At 41.4% G+C, this 18,274-nt stretch overlaps 1 protein-coding gene across 1 annotated transcript; it reads right to left on the bottom strand.

Moving 5' to 3' along the window:
• Positions 1-459: 459 nt before the first annotated feature.
• NIPA1 (NIPA magnesium transporter 1) lies at positions 460-15,792 on the bottom strand. Its single transcript, XM_034074570.1, has 5 exons — positions 15,594-15,792; positions 12,497-12,544; positions 8,560-8,650; positions 7,056-7,216; positions 460-5,804 (listed from the first exon to the last, which is right to left on the bottom strand). The coding sequence occupies exons 1-5, from the start codon at positions 15,751-15,753 to the stop codon at positions 5,293-5,295; spliced, it is 972 nt and encodes a 323-aa protein (XP_033930461.1). The 5' UTR covers positions 15,754-15,792; the 3' UTR covers positions 460-5,292.
• Positions 15,793-18,274: the final 2,482 nt, after the last annotated feature.

Genomic DNA, 18,274 nt, shown 5'->3' with positions numbered 1-18,274 from the left:
GTGACACAGACTTTTGTACAGCTGTTGCCACTCAATGCACACTCAACTGTAGAGTAGTAGATCTTCAAATGAAAACTCTAGCAAGAAGCCAATGTACATCAGTGCAGGAACAGAGCACGTGATAACCCTTAGGACACAGTTTGAAGTGACTTGGGCCCCGAGAAATGTGACTTCCAGAGAAGCATTCATTTGACCTGTGAGTAAATGTCTGTATATTGAAGACATTAAGACTACAGCTTGCTGGCAGGCACCACTGTACAACAGTTGAACCCTTTGTGTGGTAACTTATCTGTACCCATGAAAGAATCTACTACCACATAAAAACAAGGCTGCAATTTTATGAAAGGGCAATAGCAATATTTCAAGCTAATGATTTGAGGTTAGGCTGTACAGCAGCTAGGTGCATGGGAAACTGATTTTTTCCCCCCCATGTGATAAAGAGGAGTCACAAAACAAGCATTGAGCTAGAAATAAATCGTTTATTTTAAAACAATACAGGTTAATAAATAGATTAGTTATCAGAAAACTTAATAAATAGCCTTTTATAATTTACACAAGGCAAATACAACATGCCTATAACTATTTTTTAAAAAGCAAAGAGAATAAGCTTGACTTGTAAGCCATTAACAAATCTATATATACATTATTTGGAAGCTAATAAAATAAACCATTTTTGTGTAATCCGTAGTAACTATATTGCAATAGCATTGAAGCAACCAAACCTGACACCGTATGTTTGTTGCCAACCACCTTTTCCCCGTATCCCATTAGAACTATTTTTACATTCCAGGGAAAAAAAAGAAAAACAACAAAAACAAGGGGGGGGGGGGGGAAGCAGGAGGGAGAGAAATTTCCACAGTTTAAAAAGGAAAATACCCCTTTTGTGTAATATTTTCCACTCTGTAGAGCAACTGTCAGGGGAAGGAGGGGGAGAAACGACACCCAACACAACAGAAAGATAAACCCCCCAAACTTATTTGCAGATTTCAAAAAGGATTTCTTAATCTGTAACATTTCAACACAGTTGTCTGAAATACTTGGGCACTAGTAGTAGTAACTGTTGACATAATTGGTGCCTAACGTGGTACACACTAAAATTCTGCACCACTTAAGTGCATATTTAGTAGCACCAAGGAGTTATTACGACGATTAATCTCTGTAAAGAAAAGATAACAGGTAATAGATGAACATTTGATTTAACAGTAAAAGTTCAGCAGTTACACCGTCTCAAGACAACTGAGGAAGATCTGTAGAATTTTTGATGGTTTATATTTATGAAACAAGAAGGTCAGGAGGACAAAACATGCAAACAACTGCCTGTTTGAGCACCCCATATTTATTAACTGCAAATCTTTCTTAAATACAAGCCCTCTATTTTTTTAAATGAAAAGGAAACCTAAACCTCAGTTTCTAGTGTTTCAACAAATTAATCCAGTGTTTTTAATTTTCAGTGCTAGTTACTTCAGAAAGATACGTGTGTTCAATATAAACCAAGATCATTGATAGGAAGCCTCACTTGTCAAACTGTGATATGACAGGTTCTTATTAATGTTAGTTGCAGCTCACTAATAAATAGGCTCTATTTACATGCACAGAGTCCTGGAAAGTCAGTACAGCAGATAACTTGTTTCGAGATTTTTCTTCTTTACATAAGTATTTAAGGTGTAACAAATCTTTTTTTTCTTTTTTTTTCTTGGTTGTATCAAAAAGGTTTCTATTCTCCTACTGAACATTTGAGGGATTTTTGTGTTTGACACCTAATAAGGACTGTGACTGACACATGTAAATCCTCCATACACTGAAGGGATAATGATCAAAGAGCTACCTTCAAGTGAGTACCAAGTAAATATGTTTGACTGGTATAACAGAAGCCAGACATATGGAGTGGAACGCTTTTCATATGGATTTGACCTTAATTCAGATGCATTCCACCACTGTGATGAATCCACTTTTTGTATGCATAGCCTCTCCCACTTCTACTTTGGAATCAAAACTTAAGTATCTGGCTCATAGCTATTGACAGATGTAATGCAAAGAGAATGTGAAAGGGGCAGACCCATGAGGGACACCAAAGCTCAGGAGACAACTATGCACATTTGTTCCCTGAGATGATGAACTCGTATTTGTCTTATGCAAAGTACTTACTTGTCAAAGGGTAGGGGGGGAAAAAAAGGAGGAAACAGATAAAATTCAACTTGAACAGTGCCTCTTTTTAAATCAGAAAATCAACAGGACTAAAAAAGGTAGGATATCTAGAATGAGGAGGGCATGAATGGAGGAGGGAAGAATCATGCCGACCTGACAGTGACAATGGAAAGTAGTAATAAGTTTCTAAGTTAAAACTTAACCAGATCTAGTACAGCAGAACTCAAAAGAACACTGCTACAAACTGAACAAGCTAGCAAAAATAAAGGTTTTGATTATTTAGCATTCATGATGTAAAAGGCTACAGATATGAATTATGTGCAAGGCCACAAGAATTTCTTCCACCTTATGTGCTGCCTTTTGACATCTCTGGTTTAAATAAAGTTAACTAGACACTTCTAGAAAGCTCATCACAGATGAGGAGCAGCTGGGGAGAAAAACTTATGCAGACAGCAGCTGTAAGGATGGTCAGAGGACCACAGAACACAGCTACTATATCCCTACTCTGCATAGTGAGTGCTTATCAAGTAAACTTGTGTGTGGTGCAGAAAATGGTGAGGTTTAAACAGGGCAGTCAAGTTATTTTAGATCCAATATTTCTAATAATTTGCATATGCATGTAACATACTAGGGTAGGCACTTACTAAATAAATAAGAAGGAATTTTAAACCAAAAAAAGACAAACAAGTATGGCCAAAGGAGGATGAAGATGCAACCACAATCACTTCCATTCTGCCCTAAAGATTTTCACAGAAGTCTTCTGAGATTAAAGGCTAGCACAAAACTGACATGCAACTCATGAACTCTGAATCTGAATTTTGAAAAGACAACTTGATTGCCTCAGAAAATGGCTAACATTGTTTTTAAAAGTAGGTCACTAGAGGTCCCACAACTGACACACAATTCCAGTTTCAATCAGAAAAAAAAAGGGAATTGATATGACAAAACCTAACTGCCTGCTGAGAACCAAGATACCATCTTCCAACCAATAACTTCACAGAGGTTACTTTTATCCAGCTTTCATAGTTCCAGTTCTCATCTACAATTCCCAAACTTTTTAGAAACCACACACAAGGTCTGCAGATCTGTGAAGCTGGCCCTTTCTCTGCTAGTGCTACTTTATTTCACCAAGATACCCAGCTCTGAGCTGACCTATAACAACATACGTTCCTGCTAACTCAGAGTCATTCCCCTCCAATCTGGAGTGATAAAACAAGCTTCCAAGTAACAGCGGGGCTCCTACTCCCTCAGAGGAGTCCCTTTGGAATACCAGATGTTTAGGAGTCACTGTTCATGATTATTGCTGCCATTAGAAGAGCTTATACCATTCCTTTTAAAGAGGCTGAGTTTTAACATTAATTCAGGTCAAAAAAACATCATGAGAGTGAGCAGTGTAACTCCCCATCAATCAACATCCACATTCCCATCAGCCATCTGCAAAGCTACATTCATCATTCCTTGATAAAGTGTCATGGACTTTTTAAAATACTGTCTTGTAAACATGTTGGGTTTTTTTTTTGTTGTTTGTTTCAAGAATGTTCTGAACTACAGATGTTGAGTTCCACTGTACCCATCCATTGTTGTAATGAAGGGGAAAACAACATTTGTTACTTTTCAAGCTTTCCTCACAAGTTTTTGACTCGTGATGTTTTAACTACCAAATATAAACAGAACATGAAAATTAACTACTTTTTTTTTTTTTTTTTTTCCTTTGGCATATCAATATTCTCTAAATGGTTTAATCTGAACAGTTCAGAGCTCAAGATCTCTGTGCTACTTGTCAAAATATTACAGCTGAACTGTTCACACAGGTCTGAATTACTGGATCTGATTACTGGATTTCCCTGTTGGTTATCTGAAACTCAGCTCTCGGAATGCCTATGCCTTTTCAGACTTTAACGCCCTTTTCCCACGTTAAAGAAAGGTTCAGAGCATCTTTTTTGAGCTATGAGAAATCTCACGCTCGTCTCAAATTTCTTTTTTTGGTCCCTGCATATTAGTTGCTTCACAAAACCGTTTCCTGTATTTAGTCACTTAACTAAAATAAAGGTACGGTAGATTGCTTTAAGCAGTCTGCCTGTAGATTACCTCTTCCCATTAGGGCTATGGGTTTTTCAGAAGCTGTCAAGGCATCTGAGGGTTTTAGTTCAGGTTGGTAGATTGTTCCAAAAATGTGTGGCTTCTTCTGGGTGCTTTATGTGTTCAGAATTTAAATACAGTCCAATATTATTGACAGTAGAACTGAATTATTAAACTAGCATAGGCCATCTGAAACAAATACATTCACATTTATGCAGTATTTTTTGGATTACAAAGGCACTGAAATAGTTCTGAGCTGTTTACAAATAAGCCACCATATAGGCAATGAATCTGTGCATCTTTTCCACATCCTTCACAGTCTTTCTTTTGGCTCCCAATTAAAAACTCTCAGATGAATGTGGTATGTCTGAATGCACATAAGTTACAAAGAAAAATGCATACCTGGACACTACCATCAGATGATAAGTAATCAGTGAAAGATTTTTAAGGGTCCACTGCTCTGTATAAGAATTCAGTTTAAAACTCACAAGTGTTTTCACTGCCTGGCAGACCAAGTTGTCAAGACAGTCACTAAAAAGGACACATCTGCAGTCCCTGGTTCAACCAACATTTGTCTCAGAATTCACAGCCTTGACAGTGAACACATTGCTATATTGAGACTAACAAGTTGTTGTACTCCCTTCTTCCCTTTCCCTTATATTTTAAGGTATACACCACTCATGAAAGGTGTCAGATTGAGTGCATTAGAAACTGATGTTCTCTGCCCACAGAAACAGTACCTCAGAAGCCACAACACAAGCTTTCACACACAGGTCTGTCAGAATGTCCTCAGATCTTTTCTGATGGATTACCTTTTACAGTAAGGAAATACATCAGTCTCTATGCTGACTCAATCAGTGGTTCCAATTAAGGTCATTTATTGTGTTGACTAGGGTACATGGACAACTGTTCCTTTGAAACTGGATGGAGGCCTCCAATTCATTTCACATAGGCCACCAAATTTGTCAGAGGATAGCTACCAACCTGAATCACATTTGAATCAGTGACCTAGAAATGAAAGGCTCTGCATCTTTCCCTGAGCCATCCAGTTTCCCCTCAAAAAATGTTTTAATCTGTCTTCATGTTAGGTTTATTTAAGTCCCCAATATTGAAGTTGAATTCCTTGAAGACTTGTATAAGAACAATTCCAATAGACACTGTGGTGAATCCACAAGCCATTCCCAAGAAATCTACCACTCCTACATTACTCCATTCCCTGAAAAGGATGGCTGAAGCCAGCAGGACTAAGCTTGTAAACACAACATAGTAGATGGCACCAAACACAGAGGAGTCAAAACATTCTAGTGCCTTATTGATGTATCTGAACTGAATGATAATGCTACATCCTAATACTGCCAGAAGTACCAGACAGAGGTACAGAGCCCTTTGACTTGAGGGGTTATTGTGAAAGATATCTTGAGCAGCCAGCCCAATGCCTTTTGTGCTGGGAACAGTAAAACTGCCCAACAGAGAGCAAATACTGATGTAAACCATGATATTAGTAGGTCCATGAGCTGGAGCTATCCAGAAGATAAGCAGGAGAAGCATTAGCAGCACTACGCAGAGATAACCCACGAAAACTGGAAAACAGAAAGAAGATGATAATAATAAGGGGCAAACTCTTGATGTTTTAAAGATCTTAGCAGGCAAATCAGATATACGGTATTGAATATAGATCCAAATAAATCACGGAGCTTTTAGAGATGTTGCGGGTGTCTGGAACTGATGATGTTGTCATGTTCTTCAGGTAAAACAAATACGTAGTAAAAAAACAGTGTTGCACAACTCAGATGGATTTAAGATGGCTTTTTTATTTTGTTCTGTCTTCCATCCTTAAAGCCTTCTATGACAGACAGCATTGATAACACCTCATTCATAATCAGTTCAGCAAAGCATGGTGTGTGGATGCAACAAAGAGCTTAAACATACAGTTAGATCCCATTAAGGTGAACGAGTTGTGTAGGTACAGTTGGAAGAACCAGGATGCCATATCATTTACATTATGGCACCAGTTCACAGATTAGAGTGGTGAGAAACATTTAATGCTTTACAGTTTTAAAGAAATGTATTTCCAATTCATTTTGCCAGACTGAAATGGAAAATTTAGACCATAGTATCTGTTTTCTTTTCTTTCTTTGCAAATTTTTTGATACCTGATGTTATTAGGCTCGAGTTTCTCTCACCTAAAGCAATTAAAGGAAATAACAATAGCTGGCAGTTTAGCTCTTATGCAAGAAAAATAAAAGTGGGTCTGGCACTAGTATGTGTGCTCCAGTAGCTACTGGGACTTCACATTCTCTGTGAGACAGAACAGGCATTTCAACATATTTCTCAACAGCCTATTTCTACACACCTTCATTGTGCAAAGAAATCTGCTTGGCACATAACTGGCATCTAATATAAACTTCTAATATGAAAAAAAAGGCAAACCAGCAAAACCATGCAGAATTAAGGAACAAAAGACTATCAATATTTTTTATTTGGTATAAAGCAACTTATACCTTTCACCTCTAAATAGCAAGATACACTTTTTCATCATTTTAGAAAATTACCAGTTGAAATATCTGTTTTTCTGAGCTTGCTGTGTGGGATGGTGTTTTCAAAAGTACCCACATTTTCCCTTCTGCACACATATATCAATAAATCTGAAGAGTTTCAAGTACAGCAAGGCATAGTTTTCCTATACAAAAGCTGTACTGGGTTGCCTCTGACATGTCATGGTTTCTTCAAAAGTAATTTTTCCTACCTGGAAGAAGTGGTAAATCTCTTTCTCCTGTGTGCTCCTGACCAGTCTTATGAAACTATTATGAGTTAATAAAAGAATAAAGTACCTGGATTTGTAAGCTTCTCTTCAAGCTCAGCCTGAGTCGTTACACTCTCAGACTTTGGGGAATGGATGATGAGAACAACAGATCCAGCGCAGCTCAGCAAACATCCCAGCTTGCCAAGAATGTTCAGTTTTTCTTTCAGTAAGTAAGAAGCTAAAATAGACCTTTCACAAAGAGGAAGAAAATTAAAAGTTTGACTACATCCTGTTAATAATGCTGTAACAGTATGTGCCACATGAATTTCCCTCTTAAAGGAATAGTATCAAACGTCAGTGGGCCTTTGACCAAATACTGACACATCCTCAAAATTAATTTGACTTAAGAAAGATTCATCCAGTTACAGTCTTACTTATCCTTGATGTCTCATCTCAGGGAAAAAAAAAAACTGAAACAACACTCCCTTCTCTCTTCCCCCAAATCCCAACATATCCAAAACAAAAAACAACCCAAACAAAACCACAAACCCCCCAACACCTCAAAAACCACCACCACATGACCCCCTCCAAAAAAATCTGCAAACCATAGATCTGTCACCCAAGGCAGGTATCTACCCATTAACAACTTGGTGAGCTGTCATAAAGCCCCGTTTTATAGGTGCTACATAGTCAGGAGATAAGTGACTTGGTTACAAAGATCACAGGGCTCAGCTCAGACATGTGGCTGACCAAAATACACAAAAGTATATGACATAGGATAGAATAACAGATGGTAAGTAAAGCACCGTCAGTGTGCTTCATAGTGTATAAAACTAAAGACAACCATGAAGCCCGTACAAAGCAATGAACTCTATGACTACACTGGTCATCTACTTCTGCACTCTGAAGCAATGACCACTGCATTCAGATATGCAATTCAGAAGGCAAAAGAAAAAGCTGGAGGCAATGCACAGCTTTGTCTTCAAAGAATTGTACGTTTTCACTGGAGCAGTTTCACAGCTGTAGTTTAGCTATTCACAAAACATTTAGTTGTATATTAAACTCCTTAAACTCACTGCCTTTTTTGTTCCCAATCCTCCCCCGTGAACATAACATTCAAGAAGCTGGGGGCATGTGAATGCAAGGGACTCCCTTGCTTTGGGAAAGAGGCCAAATCCAATTAAATGAAAATCAGCATCAATAAACACATGTGGGCTGTGGATAGCAGGGGAGAGAAAGAATGTGGGACAAAAGGAAAGATCTACATAGTAAGGGAACTGTGAATAAGAGAATAGGCAGAAAAGTCCCGAATAACATAGTGAAGGGAGGATGGGAAAAAACCCACGTTTATCTGTTCCAGATCATAGTAATTGTTAAAGCAGAAGATACTCCGGAACCTTTCTTCACCATTGCCTTCCCCCTACCCCTGACCTCCACCACTTTGCTTAGGAAAACAGGAATAGGTTACATTATAAAACATCACTAACAGTCATAAGCCTTACATGTCAGTGGACCTCCAGTGACCACTGAGTCTGACATTTCATCAAGTATTAACAGCATTCAGATTAAGAGCAAAAAAAGCAAACTCTTACCCAAATGGAACACCAAGCGCTCCCAAGGGCGTCACTAGCACAGTTGGGACTGCGGTGTACGCCAAGAAATTCCCTATTTGACCAAGAGCCACTGTGAAGAGAACCAGAAGTAAGTTTTAAAACTCTTTGTAAAAAAGAGCAATGAAAACTTACCCAATGCTGTTTGGGAAAGATGACCTAACTGGAAACCAGATGTTACAGATTTACTTAGCTCTGATAATGTTGAACAAAATGGATGGATTTTTTCTGTATTTTTCAATTATTTTTTAATACAGGGTTTATATTTGCCACACAAGAAGATTCAAGAGGGCACAGTAAAATAATCTCATTTGCAGCTTTTGTTAATTGAGTATGAATAAGAAACAGCAATGGATTACACTCAAATATCTCAATATTACACTCAACTACTTAAATAAGGAGGACTAAGAGTATATATAACCCATGATTTAATCTTTTGAACATGCACATATGTAACACAAATGCCCTTGGTTATAGTTCCTAACAGCAGTGTTACCTTTTGGATGGGAAATAAGGAGAACACCAAGAAAAGGAATACACTAATGAAATACTAAGCACAGGCATAAGGGCTCTTCAATACACAATAGACCATATTAAATTTTCACAATGCTGTATAATATCAAAAGTAATTCCTGACCAATGTAAAAAGAACAGATCCCTGATAAGTCACAGTAACAGCCTCACAATCTTATTATTTTCTTTCTCCCAATGAAAGCAAATTCCAAGATGTACCTCACTATTGCACATCACAGCTGCAATAAACAACTCATGTTTGAGTTCTCAGCTGAAAGAGAAAAGCTGGATGGTTTTGCAAGTGCTGGCAAGTTTATTGAGATCAACATGATGCTCACATAGTTACAGGGTCTGTGGTAACTGGCAAGACCCTTGAGATTCAACACAAATTACAGACAGCTCAAATTCCCAGTTGATAGCAAGAGCCATTAACAGCATTTAAAAATATTTCAAGAATCCAAGCTGTCTTTATGCTCAGGCTGGCACTGCCCTCGGCTATCAAATGTTGTTACCATCACCCTGTTCTCTACACCTGCAAAGCACTGTGCAAGCATTAACTAATTTACCAAATTAGCTCACATTATCAGTAGTGCTGAAGACCTGTGTAGCCTACAGGAAACAAAGGAGACAAACAAACTTACAAAACTGCAGAGTGTGGCAAAATTACACTAATTCAATTCTCTGAGGCTGTCTCTACATGCAGGACTGAGCCAGAGAAGTTAATGAGCAGCATTTCTAGAGCAGAGAGTCAGTCATGGTCTTCCTGCCCTTGGGAACAGAGTAACTCAGCTGTCAGCCTCCGGCTTGGTTTTCTGCAGACATATGTGGCAACTCTGGCATTATCTTCAAGGCATCCAAAGGCACTGGGCCAGATCTTGCAGAGAGGACAGGGCATAGCTGGCACACCATGTTTCTGCAGACTATATATACTTCCAAGCGACTCTGACAAAAACTTGCATTTTGGTTTTGGAGGTCCAGTGCCTTAACTTTCTGTTGGAAGAACCCTAACAGATAGCACCAACACTGAGCTCTTTAAAGCTTCAGACAAACTGCATGTATTGTAAGGCAACTATCTTACCAGAGGTTTTCAGTATCCCCATGGATTAATACTAACAATCTCTCACCATTACATGTGATAGACTGGGGCTAATTAAAACCAATTAAAGAAAAAAGAAGAAAGATTCTCAGTAACTGTTACCATCTACCTGATGTTGAGACCTTTGCTGCCAACCTATACAGTCCTCTCTGGGTAGAAATTCCTCTCCAGATACATCAGTGCTGTAAGTCAAGGCATGGCTTCAGTTCTTGAAGACACACCAAGCTTGAAGCCTGATATAGGAGTACCAATATTCCTGAAGCTATTGCAACACAAAACTTGATGCACACTGACATGTCTACATCAGCAAGCAGACAGGAATAGAAGACCAGGAGCAGATGTCTGCTCTATACATGTCAGAAGCTTTATTTCAGACTAACTGCTGCCTGCTCCCATAGGCTGAAAATCTATTTGCAGCTGGTGTGCATCAGGCATGTTCAGCCCAGTTTCATCTTAAAGTCCAGTTCAGGAGCTCCAACACTGCTCTACAACACGAAATAAAGCCCAGTCTGTGGAGATAAACAGGAGATTCGCTTTGCAAGTTTATTCCCCATCTGCAATAAAACACTAGCGTAGACGTAGCCACTACAAAAATCAGTCACGTCTAAATTGCCATCAAAACCTGCACTGAAACTAATTAATTAGCTAATTAATTAGTTTAGTGCTCACTGAAATACCTGTGCACATGCTGCAATCACTCTTTTGACTATAAGAAAAAATCCCTAGCAGAATCTGTAGCCTTTCCTTCTCAGTCTTCAGTAACCCAGTGGGTACCAAGGCCCCAAAATGGCTAGGCAGTGTTATGCTGAGTCAGCATGCCAACACAGAAATGCTTGTTCACCATCGGAACAAATATTGTGAAAACAAGTTGGTAGAGTTTATGTGGGTTTTGTTAGTCATCCAGACTCCAAATTCTCTGCAGAGAAAACCATGTCAGCTGTTACAATTTTACCCAAATAACTGGGGTTATTGCTAATTCCCTGGGCACTGCCTTTCTGTGCATACCTGGCCCTTGCTGTTGCTGTTCATGACTCTGTTGCAATTCTGAACCTATATTATCCTTAAGCAATTCTTCCCTTGATTCCTTTCTAAACTTACTGAGGCTTTGTTTTGAAATACCTGCACCCGGCTACTGGACAAAAGCCAACTGATACCATTCCCTTCAGCTGTTTGCCTTCATGCAATTCAGTCAACTCTTTTAAGCATGAAATAATTTTCTCTGATTCACCAAGATAAACTCCTGCAATAAAACCTCTCTTATTTTAACTCCTTCTGCTCGGAGATTCAAGGTGGCAGCCTCACAAGATGAACAACAGTGATCAATGCACAGATTTATTGCTCCTATTTGCAGTAGTTTTAATTCTGGCAGAGGAGGAAGCTGAAAGAACTACTTAAACTCAGGTTAAATTAGCTGAGGATTTTCTTCTGAAGCTCTGTTGGCTTCTATACTTGCTATGAACTTTGTTCTTCAACATATTAGTCTGCTTCCTTTCGCATTGCTTGAAGACAATAAAAACAGAGGTTTACCTTGCTGCCACAAAATAAGGGGCACAACTGGATCCATACACTTCTCAGAAGCAGCATCAGAGCATTTCCAAATAATTCACAAAAGGCTGGATTGGAGTCTAAAACTGGAGCATGATTTTAAGCTCATGGGTAGAAGCAGGGCTGAACTGCAAGATGAGAAAGCTAGCTGCTCCCTATGCTCACATTAGAGCGTGAACTTAGTGTAAGCTGAGTTTCCAAAGATAAGAGTAAAATTATACTGATCTCATATCAGCACCGCACAAGGCTTCGCATTAATCTTGTGGATTAAAAGCAAAACTGAAACTGTATCTGTTGAACTAGAAATCAAAAGGACTTTATTTTTTAATTAATCAAGGCTGGCAAAGTGCTTTCTGATCTAAAAACTAACATATGCTCAACGAGCCCTTTTGTGCAGAGTGACATTCTCTTACTCAGCTTTGACTCTTATTAGAAACTCAGAAGACCAGCTTGATCCAGAGACACAAACCATGCAGGAACCCAGAGTCAGAGCAGTGTGCGGCTGCCAAGGCCTGCAAGTACCAAACAGTTCAGAAATGTGGAAAGATGTCTGACTCAGGTTTGTCCCAGCAATTTACCTTCTCAACACTGTCAGCCACAGTAGCCAGAATGAGAGTTTACTAAAGGTTGGGTATTTCTGAAGGATAGGAATTTTGTGACAAATGAGCATGAGATTCAAGATGAGAACCCAGATTTCCCAATGTCTTGTTTCACCATCTAAGTGTAGCTTGTGTTAATGAAAATTAAACCTATAAAAATACTTACTTGCAATAGTGCCAGACCACCATACTATATCTGTCAAGTAGGAAGTACCTGGAAGAGGAAGTGGAGGAAGATATATTAGGAAAATATGAATTTGCAATATTGCAACTACAAAACAGAACAATTTCAACAGTCTCAACTATTAATGACCTTCATCTTAACCCCATTCTTCAATGCAACTGAGCATGAGTAAATAAGAAGAGTGTGCTCAGCTTTGGTCTAAGTGTCAGAGTTAGACTTTCCTAAGGCAATATATTAGTCAGAATAGTACTATGTGTAGAAGTACCTATGTGATGCTAACACAGTGTTACATACAAGAGCAAAATGTCAACAAATACTTCTGAGGATGACATTTAAACATACAGATTAGAACCGATACTAGAACAGGAAACCTATGAAACAAACCATGATTTGGATCAAATAGTTCACTAATATAATCTCAATAAAATTATATGGAAGAAACTGTAGCTGACAAATTGCTTTGGTACAGAGTTGTGGCAGTACTGATCCTCCTGCATTTGAGGACTACAAAGTGCTGACTGAAGCCTCTGAATTCCTGACATACTACCCCATTTCAAAGAGAGGAGTAAAACCTCTGGATCATCCCTGAGTGCCTCCCAAGCTCAAGGATGATTATTTTCACTGTCAGATTACAGGCTTCTGCCTTGGGATGCGCCACGGGAGCTGGTGCCCAGTGTTTTATAAGTTCTGCTTCTGTAGAAAATCAAGGCTAATGAGCGCTTACTAAACTAAAGCCTGGCCTCTGCCAGGTGCCACTCTGGCATCATGCTATGCTCTCCTGTTCTGCTCCTCTTTCTAGCAATTCAGCTCTGCATTTATTGGTGAAGATGCTCTCTCAAGAGCTGCTGGAGCAATACTCCGAAATCCCGAAAAACAGAAGAAAAACACAGTAATCCATAACTCTGGAGATGTATAAAATATTAAGCGCTTGGAAATCACACTATATAATTGAAATGAGATGGAAAGTGACTAATGAAGATGGCCAGCTTTAGAGTGGGCGTAATAATTTTTTAGACTTTTGTTACTGCATATAAAATAAAAACATTGTTGGGGGCACAAATTATAGAAAATATTGACTCAAGTAAGGTAACTTTGCAAAACAGTTGTCACCCACTGCTGTTGCTAACTGAGCCAGGATTACTAATCGCATTGTTACTACATTGATTCAATAGAGAAGACAGAAAAGACTTTAAGTGCCTCCTTGTAAATTATGCAACACCTATTGAAGCCAATGGAAAAAAAAAGACATCATCTGATACTACCTTGGGCTCACAACTTTGGGCATCAGATTCGAGGCAGGACTTCACTACTTCACAACATTAAAGAGAGAGAAACCTGGGGTATTTCCTGGACGTCTCCACACTGAGCACAGCCATAGGAAATACTACAGATTGTTCAGCAAGATACACAAATAAACATCAGTAATATCTTCAAAACAGGATGCTTTAGAGCTGCCAGCACTAAGAAGGCAGGCTCACACCTGTCACTCACTTAACCCAGTGCTGTACTGGAAGGTCTTCAGGAATGATTAGACCCAACTACACTGCAAAATGGAAACTTCCTCCAACTGCCCTGGGATGGATAGCCATTCCTTTCTCTCGAGGCTTCTCATTGCTTACCTTACAAAACAATATTTGTATTTATGATGCAAATGTGATCTCTCTGTAGACAATAAAATTGGATTACAGCCATCTTGGAGGGAAAGACTGTGCTCCCACAACAGTATTTTGGCTGAGGCCCTTTACTGTAAGGTCATTGCAGGAAAGACAAAATAAACTTGTTAGCTGAGGCTGACAGCTGGTAGTAATGTAGTTGCAAGCTTGCCCTACAAGCTGGGTGCAATGGGCACTGGAAATGCACTACTGCTCTAACACTAACCACCTCAAAGACATGCACAGAATCATGTATCTGTGTGTATTTATATACAAACATATACAGGGAAAATACCTAGCATGTCCTGGTCACTAAAAAGGATTCTTCATAAGGAAGAGTTCCCAGAACCTACAGGCATATGCTCACACGCACAGTCACCACCTACAAATCAAATGGTTATTAACCATATAATTACAATTAAAAGGCCTTGTGTAACCTGTGTTTAGAGTGCTCCCCTCACATAAAAGCATGACATTAAGAACAAATAAATACATTGCATTTTTCCTTACTCAAAGCATCAAGATGCAACTAGCAAGGGCTATTCAGAAATTACATGCTTTGGAGAAGCTCAAATTTCAGAATTAAAAACTGATGATCTATACAGTCAGTGAATTTACTGCTTCATTTTGGGTATACTGTCTAGACAGCACAATAAGTTCCTGGATATGTTCATCTTGGGAAACAATAATGAGTTATGGGATTTCAGCATAAAAAGTAAAAGAAAGAACTGATTTAATGTTATTGCTGTGCCTTTCTTCTCTACAAAAAGAAACCGCCACGTGACTGATGTAACTTGCCATGTGTGTGTCCGTGTGGAAGAGCTAGAATAAACAACTGACAAGCCGTGCTGGTGGTGCTCATGGCTAGAAATTAGCTCAGCCAGAGAAATGGGTAGAAAAGTCCCACAAGTACCTGAAAATGCCGCAAGAGAAACCTGTGTACGCACACACACATACATACACAGGAGCCCCGCTGTTGTGTTACAGTGTGATGAAGACCAGTCAGCTGGCCGTACATCCATCGGGAAGCTGTTGCTGCTGTCCACGTTAATACACCCTCACCGCCCTCCACCTGCCGCCCCCTCCGTAATTTATCATCACATCCCTCTCGCCGACGATGCTCCAGTCACCGACCTCTGATGCCAAACACGCTTAAGGTAACAAACTGAGGCCGGCTCCCCTGGTCCAGCGCCTGGACGGTGCCCCCTGATGCAGGGGTCTGCCACGACCCGAGAGTGCCTCATCCCGTATCATCTGTCCCCCCCAACCCTTTCTCGCCCGGCTCGGCCGCGCCGCAGCGAGGGGCAGCCGCGGTCCTTCCGCGGGTGCCAGGGGCGGGAGCGGCCTTCGGGGAGGTGCCGGGAACGATGCTCCGGTGCAGAGGAGAGGGAGGCTGTGGAGCCGCCACCGCAGCGCCGGACCCCTACCTCTCCCGCGGGCCCGCACGATCCCCTTCTTCTGCAGGACGAAGGTGGAGCCGTTCACCAGGCTGGACACCACGGCCACGCTCAAGCCCAGCGACACGGCGGCAGGGCCGGGGCTTTGCGCTGCCCCATCGCCCGCTGCCGCACCGACCGCCATCCGCATCGCCCCGCCGACACAGCTGCTGCCACAGCGGCTGCCCGGGCCCAGCGCACCCGGCCACGGCTCTGCGCCGGACCCGCCCCACCCCGCCCTGCGCTGCGCCGGGGGCGGCTCCGGCTCCCGGCGGGCGGCGGCGGCAACCGCGGCTCCTGGCGCCCGTCCCGCGCGGGGACGGCAGCAGGATGACGTCATAGCAACGGCATCGCTGCCCCCTACACCCCCCCCAAAACCAACCTCCACTCTGACGTCACGGCCCTGTGCCGCCCTTCTCCGCGGGGGGACAGGCGGAACCGAGCAGAGCTTTGGGGTGCGGGGAGCGGGGTCGGAGCGGGTCTTCGGCCTGGGGATATACGGAGCAGAAGCTGCGGTGCCCGCGGGAGGGAGCTGCGAGCGTCCGTGGGCAGGGGAACGGGAGATGTGCAGAGGGGAGCTGGGGGACAAGGGACCGGGGGAGACGTGCAGAAGGATGCGGGACAAGAGCGTGCAGCAGGACAAAGGGGTGTGGAAGGACAGAGGGACTTGGGGAGACGTGCAGAGAGGTGTGGAGGGAAAGGGGTGCGACAGGACAGATGGAGGCAGGGGGACGGAAGGAGATGTGCAGACGGATGCGGGAGGACAGGAGGGTGCAGCAGAACACAGGGATGCAGGAGGACGTGGGGACTTGGGGAGATGCGCAGAGGGATGCGGTAGCCAGGGGGCGAGGGTTGATGTGCAGAGGGACGAGGACTGGGAGCCCCGCCGGGCCAGGGTTTCCGGCTGGGAGCAGCGCTCATCTCTGCTGCTCTCGTTTTCCTCGGGCTCGGGCGGGGGCTCCAGGCTTTCACTGCGGCTCCAGCCACGGCCTGGATCTGCGGCTCTCCATCCACCCCGGCACGGGGTCATCGCTCCGTCTTTGAGAAAACAGTCTCTCAAAGCATGAAGTGCTGAGCTGAAAGCAGTCTTGCTTGCTAGGCAGAAATACTTTCTAGCACATATCTCATTGCAGTTCTTACCATTCCCAGATATGTGTTGAAATAAATCAATCTGTAAATGGATTCCTGGAGCAACATCCATTGAAGGAAATGGGATATGGTACCTTGGCTTACTGTAAATGACAGTGGATGTTTTTGTCATTCGTAACTATTGGGCATAGTTCTTTAACATTCCCAGGAAATAGGAGTTTAGAGAAGAAGCAAACTCCTGAAAATGTTTCTCTTGTTAGCATATTTCACAGTTTTCCCACACTGCTTGAGGCAGCTGTCCTAGGAAGGCACAGAAAGGCTGCAGTATGCTTTTGTTAAGGTATAATGGCAAGAAGATGTACTACTTACTGCAGTGTTCCCATATTCTCACCTAGGTTGCTTCACTGGGTCATTGTATAACTATTGAATGCTATGGAAAAGAGGATCCATCCTTGTGAGACTCACAAGACCTGCAAAATGGGAACATGGGAGGTGGAAGAACAGTTATCCATAGCAACCCTTGGAAACAAAGATAGAGGTGAAGACAAATACAGGCTAATTATAAATACCCATTTCTGATCTATATACAGCCTAGTAACATGTACAGTGAAATTTATTACAGGAAATAATTTATGCTTGCACAGTGGAAAAATGGTGGTATATATATTTAACAGCCTCTGCATTTAATTATCAGGCAAGGTTCTAAACAAAGCTCAAACCTGACCCAGCTCTCTGGTGTGATTGAACTAAGGCAAAACCAGGTACCAGAGATCTCAAGAAAATGGTTTGTTCCTCTCTAGGCTTAACATTTTAATCTCCTAATTGTGAAACTCATATATGCCTTTCTAAAGTACATGTTTGGATAGGTAATTCTAAATACACTTTATCTGCCTTATTCAGTTAGTGGTCATTACACTTGGCATATAATAGTTGTAGTGTTCTTAAGGATTAGTAATAGACTAAAATAATAAACACAGCACTGATAACTATTGAATTTGCACATACTTTGAAAAACAAACCTGACTTCACTAATGTCTTATAAGATCACTTGATACAAATAAATCTGCATTATCTAGTTTACAAACATTTTGGACCAAAATCGCAAAGATAACATCTGTTGTCATTGCTTGAAGGGAATTAGGGTGAGCTTTCTTTAACCATCACATGTATACAGTATATAAACTCCTAAGGCCCATCTAGTCTTCAGAGACTGAGTTTTGTTGTGATGGTATCATTCCTCCTCCCAAAGTTGTGTCGGCATGTTTGCAGCATTGCAGAACAACATCCTTTGGGCTAGTTTGGCTTGTATGTTGCAATACTGCCATATTACTGGTGTCATGGCAGTCTGGTGTCTTACGAACACACAAATTGCATAGAAGGAACCTCAGATGTGGTATTTCCTCCAATAAGCTCTGCCCCTCTTTATTAGTTTTATCCAACTCCAAGCTAAGCACTTGTACATCTAGTTCAGTGCTTATTGTCCACTTACTGCTTAATTCAAGAAATGTGTGAGAGCTGGTATAAAAAGCATACAGGTTGCTTTACCAAAGTAGCTAACTCTGCACTGGTAGAGTATGGCTATT

This window comes from Melopsittacus undulatus, chromosome 2, assembly GCF_012275295.1.
Source record: "Melopsittacus undulatus isolate bMelUnd1 chromosome 2, bMelUnd1.mat.Z, whole genome shotgun sequence".
Lineage (NCBI taxonomy): Eukaryota > Metazoa > Chordata > Aves > Psittaciformes > Psittaculidae > Melopsittacus > Melopsittacus undulatus.
The sequence above is the reverse complement of the archived record's forward strand: the minus strand, read 5'-3'. Positions and strand labels throughout refer to the sequence as shown.

Excerpts from the sequence above, each read along its gene's own strand:
- NIPA1 (XM_034074570.1), bottom strand. The coding sequence starts at position 15,753 with ATGCGGATGGCGGTCGGTGCGGCAGCGGGCGATGGGGCAGCGCAAAGC. Across the intron at positions 7,217-8,559 it reads GCGCTTGGTGTTCCATTTGG|GTCTATTTTAGCTTCTTACT; the intron begins GTAAGAGTTTGC and ends TCTTTGTGAAAG. Across the intron at positions 5,805-7,055 it reads AGAGAAGCTTACAAATCCAG|TTTTCGTGGGTTATCTCTGC; the intron begins GTACTTTATTCT and ends TCTGTTTTCCAG.